At 27.7% G+C, this 8,433-nt stretch overlaps 1 protein-coding gene across 2 annotated transcripts; it reads left to right on the top strand.

Annotated features, from left to right (window-relative positions):
- Positions 1-1,391: 1,391 nt before the first annotated feature.
- On the top strand, positions 1,392-8,003 carry LOC111616020 (Ca(2+)/calmodulin-responsive adenylate cyclase-like). Of its 2 annotated transcripts, none has more exons than XM_023357461.1 (3): positions 1,392-1,553; positions 4,538-4,656; positions 4,743-8,003. In XM_023357461.1, the coding sequence occupies exons 1-3, from the start codon at positions 1,440-1,442 to the stop codon at positions 4,786-4,788; spliced, it is 279 nt and encodes a 92-aa protein (XP_023213229.1). In that variant the 5' UTR covers positions 1,392-1,439; the 3' UTR covers positions 4,789-8,003. The 2 variants fall into 2 exon arrangements, with proteins under 2 accessions (XP_023213229.1, XP_023213228.1); XM_023357460.1 differs by having other exon boundaries at positions 4,756-8,003.
- Positions 8,004-8,433: the final 430 nt, after the last annotated feature.

An 8,433-nucleotide genomic window follows, 5' to 3' on the forward strand; every position in this document is an offset into this window, starting at 1 on the left:
TTTAAACATGAGGCAGTTCATCCAGTATTTCTTGTTTAACCCACATTTACTTGTCTTCATAATTTAATATTAGTTCATAGTTTAAAATATATTTTTCAATTTTTTTAAAAGAATATAGAGTTTTGAGACTATTTTTAAACACGTTTTTTTCAGGAATAAACATTCTTGAATATATTCTTCAAAATGATATATTCTTAATACAATTCTTTAATATATTCTGTATTATGCTTGTATATCCTAAGTACAGGGTGTTCATAATAAAGAAAGATATAACTGGGAAATTGATGAGCAGAATGACATAATATTTCACACGGAGACTTCTGTGGTGATGGAATTTTATTTGAAAACAAAAATAAGTTAGTTACAAAAATGCCCGTTAGGGCGGTAATTGGCGCTGCCATACAGTAGTAGATAACTCAAAATGTCTCAAAACTTACGATGCACACGGTACACTGTATCGTTATGCAACAGCATGCTCGATATACTGGCTTTCAGAACTGAGTGCTGTGGTTGAACGTGCGATTTGGCGATTTCAACATGTTGCCACAATGGAGGCCAGCATATCGATCATGCTTTTGCGTAGCCACACAGCGTACCGTGTTTATCGTAAGCTTTGAGACGTTTTGACTTATTTACTACAGTATCGCAGCGCCACTTACCGCCCTAGCGGACATTTTTAAACTAACTTTGTTTTCAAATAAAATTCTATCATCACGTAAGTCTTCGTGTGAAATATAACACATTCGCTGATTAGTTTCCCAGTTATATCTTTTTAAAATGTGAACTTTAATTATGAACACCTTGTATAGCCTATATCCTTGAAAGGGTATTCTTGTATGTATTTTTCTGAAGTACTTATTCCAGAACATATTTTTGAAAAACTACATTCAGTTGTTAATTTAAATAATTGTAGAAAATTTAATTAAAAATATAGAAATTAATTAAAATTATATATAAAGCAGAGCTTATTAATTTAATTTTTTTATTTACTTTTTTTGTGGCATTTGGCTCTTACTGATATATCAATTTAGTTTTATTCTTTGTTTTAATTACAATTTGAAGAATTTAGAACTCGAACATGATTAAAATTTACATATTTTTGTCACTACTTTAATAAATTATTTCATAATTTTAATCATGAATATTGTTTCCAACAACACATAAATACTCAGAACGATAATTATTAAAAAAAAAAGAATTTTAATAAAAAATAAATGTTTTTTTTTTAATATTTGAAAGTAATTTTAAGAAATTGAAAAATATTTTTTAATTTTTTTTTGAGAATGGGAAATTTTTGTTTTAGAAATCATTTCTCCTTTCCTTTATTTTAATTTTATTTTTTAATATTTTAATAAGATTTTAGCAATTTCTTTAAAATTTTTAATTCTTCTTTTTATTTTCAGTTGACATCCAACTGCCTGATATACGTATGTGTCAACATGGTTGGATTATTCGTGCATAACATTATGGAGCGTGCACAGAGGAAAGCATTTCTCGATACTAGAAATTGCATAAATGCCAGACTAGAAATGGAAGACGAAAACGAAAAATTGGTAATAATAATAATAATTCATACATTATTTATAAAAAAAATCAGCGTAAAGTCTAATTTGATCATTACTTCTCAATCTTTTTGTATATGGACATTCCATATAGGACGATAACGTGAAGTGGGATGTTAATAAACGCTCGCGAGCTACAGGTTGGAAGACGAACTCATTTAAATTTTTTTCCCGTTTTATTCAATGATGCAAAGACCAAACTGCACGCAAATATTTTTGAAGTAAATTTACTCGTTTTAATTAGTATAACTAAGTAAAAATGAAAAGGAAAATATAAATTTAACAGTTATAAATGTTCTGTCAATATATTCTTGGTCAGTTAGAATGAAACTGGTAAAGTGCAGAGTGTGGCTACAGTGTATGGAAAGTTGGTCTGAATCAATACAGAATTGGACAATTGATCCAACCGCTAGAAAACTCGAGTGTAGTAAGAAAAATACCAATATTGATTTTAAAATAAATAAAATTCGAAACTAATAAATAGACAGTTTCGGGATTGTTTTTGCTATTTTAAAATTATTTTATATATATATTTCAGTAAAAAAAAATATATATATATATAAGACTTGTTGAAAAAAAATATATATATTGAATCAAAATTGGAAAAGAATTCAATCAGTTTTCATAACAATTTTCTGTTTCTTTTCTTTCTTGCTTATAAACAACTGCGAAAAATGTGGGAAAAAATCTAAAAAAAATGTTTTTAAAAATCTAAAAAATATTTAAATTCTCTACACTTTTTTATATCGATGTTTATAGACTTTTTAAACTTAATAATATGTATATATTTTTTAATTTAAAATATTTTTATTGAAAAATATTGTCACATTGTCAATATTTCAATATTGTAAGGAAAGTTACGGAATTCACATAAAATATTTTTGAATTATTTTATTTATCTATCATTTTTTTGGTATAAAAAGTCGGTAAATTTGTATATAAAATTACATAATTTAATTTTGTAAAGAGTTCGTAATTTTTATAATAATTAAATTTATTTTATTTAAAGAAACTCTTACTTTAAAGGAAAGCAATTTTTTTAAGTGGTAAGGATATATTTTTATAAAAAAAATTTTTATTTTTTTTTAGAAAACTATCTTCAAATACTTTAATATATTCATAGGTAAACTGAATTATGAAAGTGGAACCTTTATCTTCTTATCATTTTCCATGTTATCTATTCACAATGCATAGCATCTTTGCTTGAATGATCTCTCTTTCTGCATAAAAAATTTCATCTCTCACGATTATTTTCTCAGAGATTTTTCTATCAATATAAAAATAATTGAGTATAAAATATTTTAATTGAAAAAAAATAAATAAAATAAAATACTGCTCTGCTATAAATATAAACTCACTTAATAATATAGTCAAAGAGAAATTTAATGAGACGTAATGGTGCGATAAGTGTTTGCAGAAATACTCAAAAAAATACATCCTAACCTCGAATTAACGCAACAGCTTGTTAAAGTTTAAAGTTATCACTGAATTGAAGAATTTCAAATAACAACAAACAGTCTAACCTCGATTTAAAGCTACTTTTAGTTCGCCTCTAAGAATGGCACTAAATCGAGTATGTTCGTCTCTAGGAATGGCACTAAATAGAGTATGGCGTTAAACCAGACATGGCCAACATACGGCCAGCGGGCCAGACTCGGCCCGTCTAATGAATTTATGTTGCCCGCGATCAATCTTTCAATATCAGCGATTGAAGTCGGAATAGCTCGATGAAAAATTCTGACGCCTAAAAAAAAGGTCAACAACTCACTGTGCGTTTAGAGTTAACCCTCCATTACAAATCTCGTAAGTACAGAATGTTGATAAATCATGATAATATGAAAAATGTATCTATAATCTCTATGTACAGTACAATTCAGTCTCTACGGGGTGACACCACAATGAGATCTCGCACCAACTCAAAATCTTCCTAGGGCAGCCTCTGGTTCGGCCCGTGGAAAAAGTTTTCTTTCCAATTCGGCCCGGGAGCAAAAACTGTTGGCCACCCCTGCGTTAAACTGAAAAACCTTGAACAGTGAGAATTATGTGTTATAATGAATTCTGCATATATGATCGTTTGAAAGTCACTTGAGATGGTGATTATAATGTCATTTGAGATGCAGAAGAGTACGTTTAGTATAATCGAAACTCGATGTAGTGGTCTCCAAATAGGTGCCACCCCCGTAAAGTGTCAACGAGTACAGTACTTGTAAACAGATCTGTGAATAGTAAATAAAGAATCCTTCATTATCTATGAATGACTAAGTGTACAATTTTGCATCGTTATCATATGACTTTTAAATTTAAACTCGTGGGTTCTTTATTACAGATAATTCTTATTGTTTGAAATTCTTCGTTTCAGTGCCACACTCGATAAAATGCCAATCTCAGAGTGGTGATGGTAAGTTGACTGCATTCACAATTACTGAACGGTTCTGTATTTAATATTTATGGGGATGATCCATTAAAAAGTATTTACTGGCGCTATACGATAGAAGCGCTATTTAGGGTGGCGTTATATCGAGATTTGACTGTAGATTAACTTAATAATCTTCTTGTTATTTTAACATTAGAATTATTAATGACTAGCCAATAGCATTTTTAAGAAAAATAAAATTGTTGTTTAGTTGTATCGATTGAAAAATCGTTTTATTTACTTAAGCAATTTTTTTTTTTTAAATCAAGTAAATAAATTTATTATTATTGATATTTTTCTGCTATGATATTTTAAGAATTATATTTTATTACTAAATACTGTACGTAATATACAGTATATATAATTATATAATATATGTAAATATTTAAAAAATTGTTTGTAATTTCAGTAAGTTTCTATTTGTAATTGTTACACAATTTGTGTTTTTTTTTTGTTAAAAAAACGAATAAAATGGCAAAATATTTGAATTAAACATCAGTTTTTATTCTGTTAAATTGATTTTTCTTCCACGTTTAATTTTCTTTGTGTTTCCCCCCTTTAGGAAAGATTACTTTTAAGTGTTTTACCCCAACATGTTGCCATGGAGATGAAGGAAGATATCATTTCTCCAAGAGAAGGACAATTTCATAAGATATACATCCAGAAACACGAAAATGTCAGGTAAAAAAGAAATGATAATTTTATATATTTAACGTTAATTATAATGTTTTAATATGTGTTAAAATGTTTAATTGATTTTTAAATAGGAATAAATTACAGTGGTACAGATATAGTGAACTCTCAAAGTACTGAACTAAATCATTCACAATATGAAGAGTTCAAGCAAGGATTTATAAAATTGTTTACTATATCGAGTTGTCACTATATCAAGAGTCACTGTATTAAATTCCCCATTTGATGTTACTTTCTTTAAGAAATTAGTAATTGAAATTTATGATTCGTGTCGTGTGAATCGATATCTATACTTCAATTATGTATTACTCTATGATTTATATTGGTTAATAAATAAAAATAATTAGATTAATTTGAATAAATTGTTGTACTCGTATATAACAAATATCCATTATCGTTTGAATCATTATTAGAAATGAATTTTGTAAAATTTACATTTAAATTAAGGTCAAAGTTTCTCAAATCTGTTCAAACTTCTGAAGAGAAATATGGTAATTAAAATAGTTTAAAGTCAAACAATTTTTCTCATAAAATTATTTGGTCATTGTTCTTTCTAGTTGTTTTGATTGATGAGAAATTGTCTTTAAAGACGTTTCCTAGAAGTTAGCTAATCTTCAAAACGTTTCGTGACATCTCTATGATATCCGGTCACGGTAAAATCATCCCAAATCATAAAACATCTCACTACTTTTCTTTGATTATCTAAAAAAACAAGAAAAAGAATCGAAGAACACAATAGTATTGTTAAAAGTAGTCAATATTTCTTTTATTTTCGTAATCTATCAGTGTCGTTATCGTGAAAGCAAAGCACTGATTGATGTACTCGTCTATCTTGCAACGTACTAATTATCTTCCAATATACGTTTAAAATAACTTCCATTACTAAATTAATAGGATTCCAACTCGAGATTAATAATGTATATACAGTTAGAACTCGATATAGCGACCTCTAAATAACGCTAGCCTTGTAAAACGCCAATGAATATTGTGAACGAATCTTTCCTGTAAATGTTAAATAAATCATTCAGTTACTACGTATTATGGCCGAACCTCGATTTAGCACCACCATCTGTTCGCTTTTTAGGCTGATACTAAATCGAGCATGGTGTTAATTAATTTAAACTGAATCGTACAAATGTTAACAATTCAGAGATTACTATAGGTTTTATATTTAGTATTTATGGGATCAACGGTTCACAAGTATTGGTTGGCGGTATATCGAGTTTATATTTTGCTAAATTAATGATTTTGCATCTTAAAACAGCTTTCGAACTTTGAAAATTCAAACCTGCGCGTAGACTTTAAACTTTAATTAACACAGTTAAATCTGTCCAAAGCCTCAACAAAACGGAAACGTGCCTAAACGAAAAAAATTCTTAAAATCTCAGCGATTATCTGTGTTAAAAGTACACCTGTTTAAAACGGAAACCTGCCAAACCGAAAAAACAAACAAACAATATTCGTTACCGTATAAGTCCGGTTTACACAGGTTAAAATTCTTATTGTTTTAGCTTCTTTAGTATAACGCCACACTTGATTTAGTGCCATTCTCGGATTCGAGAAGTTGCTGGTGCTAAATCGAGGTTCGACCGTACGAATAATAGTAATAATAATTAAAGATACATCTGGAAAAGTTTAATTTAATTGCCTTTTTCGAGCATAAACCTTCTTTGGTTGTTTATAAGAAACATTCGAAGTAATGAAAAATAAAGCAATTACACTAAAAACTTGAGTGCAATTTTTATGTTTTGGAACTCTTCTTGCAATCACTGTTATTTACTTTCGTGCAGATCCGAGTTAGCTAAGATTAGAAATGGTTATATTCTTGCCTGTATCGTCTGGTTTCTGTCATTTGTGGGGGATGCTCTTGGAAGTGAACTGGAGTATCAGTAGATGCCGGAACAGCTTGCTCCTGTACTTTAACATGCTGCATGTCAGGCAATTTAAGATTGCTGATGCTGTTCGACTTTCGTAGTGTAGATTTGAGAAATTTAGAAATCTCGAAAATTGAATCTTTTATTTATCTTTTTACTGTTCTTTCTTTTGCCAAGTTTAGAAGTTATTTATAGCTTTTTAAATTACTTTCAAACATCGATAAATTTTTAAAATGAATATTTATAGCCTATTTAACTAAATCGGCAATGACTTCTTTTTTCCTCTTGTTTATATTGATTATTCTTGAACATGTTTTTGCATTTTATCTAATTGATAAATCAGTTACGTGAATGATAAGGATCTTGATTATCAGTTGATTTAATTCCTAACGTATCCAGAGAAGATAAAAAGGGAATTTTTTAAAGATTATATCTACTCCTAGTTTAAGTACTAGAATATAAATTAGTGGTAAACAATGTAGATATGAATCGGCTGCCATTATCCTATGAATATCATAAATGATAAACAAGCAATTAGTACGTATTTACTATTAATTCACAGTATTTAAACTAATAATAAACGTTTTATAATACTGAATATGAATAATCTTTCATATCTTTATGTTCCTTCTTCGTGAAGAATCAATAAAATAATGCCTTCTAGTACCTCTCGTACTACAGTAGTACTTGAACTAATGAGTAAGTAGTAAGCAATTTAGATGAGTCAGAAGTTACATATTGTTATAATGAATGTGTTAATTAATGTATACAACTGTATGGTCTGTATTACTACTTAAACTAGTAGTAATGATACGAATATCTGCCATGTAATTTTGAAGAGAAAGATAATTTACAAGTCATCCTTCGCCTGTTTACATCGACTAATAAATGAACAATTAGTTATATTTACTACTAATTCATGTACTTTACTTGGTAAAGTAAGTAAACAACTTCGCATACTAAGATATTGAATATTTAAACAATATATAAGTGATCGTTAGGTCCAATAGCGCATAAATAATAAGTACAAGTTTACGTACAAGTAAACAATCCGGGTTATGAATCGATCGTAATCTATTATATGATATTGAATGTTTTAATAATATATAAGTAGATTTATTAAGAAATTAATGTATACGCCGTTATTGATTTAACTACATCTATAATGTTGCTTATCTACGAAGTTAATAACGAATTCTCTCAATGAAAAGCATTAAAAAATGACTTTAATTTTTGTCACGCTTCACGGATTCTGTTTTCGTGTTCAAAATGTTCCTCACACATCTACCATAATAGAAAAAAAAAAGAGACGGTCAGATTTTTATGACAAAACTACTACAATTCTTCTATTTAATAGAACGTTTACGGGTTGTGAAAGCGAAGAAAATGTATCATAAATCACAAAATGATATTTACACAATTCCATTTTATTTCATTAAATAAATATTTATCACGCGATTTTTTAAGTACCGTGTTTCGTTTTAATTATATTGTTTGTCGAAACAGTTAAAGAATTGTATTTTATTCGTATAATTAAAATACATTCTTTAATTAATCGGAAAACTTTCTGAAATAATCGCAATTATTAATGTTATTTTTGAGAATAATTGCTATTTTTATAATAATTTTTTTAGAATAATGGTGATTTTTTAAAAATAATTGCGATTTTTAGAATATTTCTTAGAATAATTCTTTAAAAATCACAATAATTAATTGTGTTTTCTTGAAAAATTTAATTAATTCCGATCTAAAAACTAATTTTAATTCCTATATTTATATTATTTAATTTAATAAAATAATATTTCATTGCAACTTTTAGAATTCATGAAATGATTAATAACTGAAATAAAATACATTTTCAATATACAAATAAATTGACTTTTATATTATT

This window comes from Centruroides sculpturatus, unplaced genomic scaffold (assembly GCF_000671375.1).
Source record: "Centruroides sculpturatus isolate CEXI.00-Female unplaced genomic scaffold, Cexi_2.0 scaffold2893, whole genome shotgun sequence".
Lineage (NCBI taxonomy): Eukaryota > Metazoa > Arthropoda > Arachnida > Scorpiones > Buthidae > Centruroides > Centruroides sculpturatus.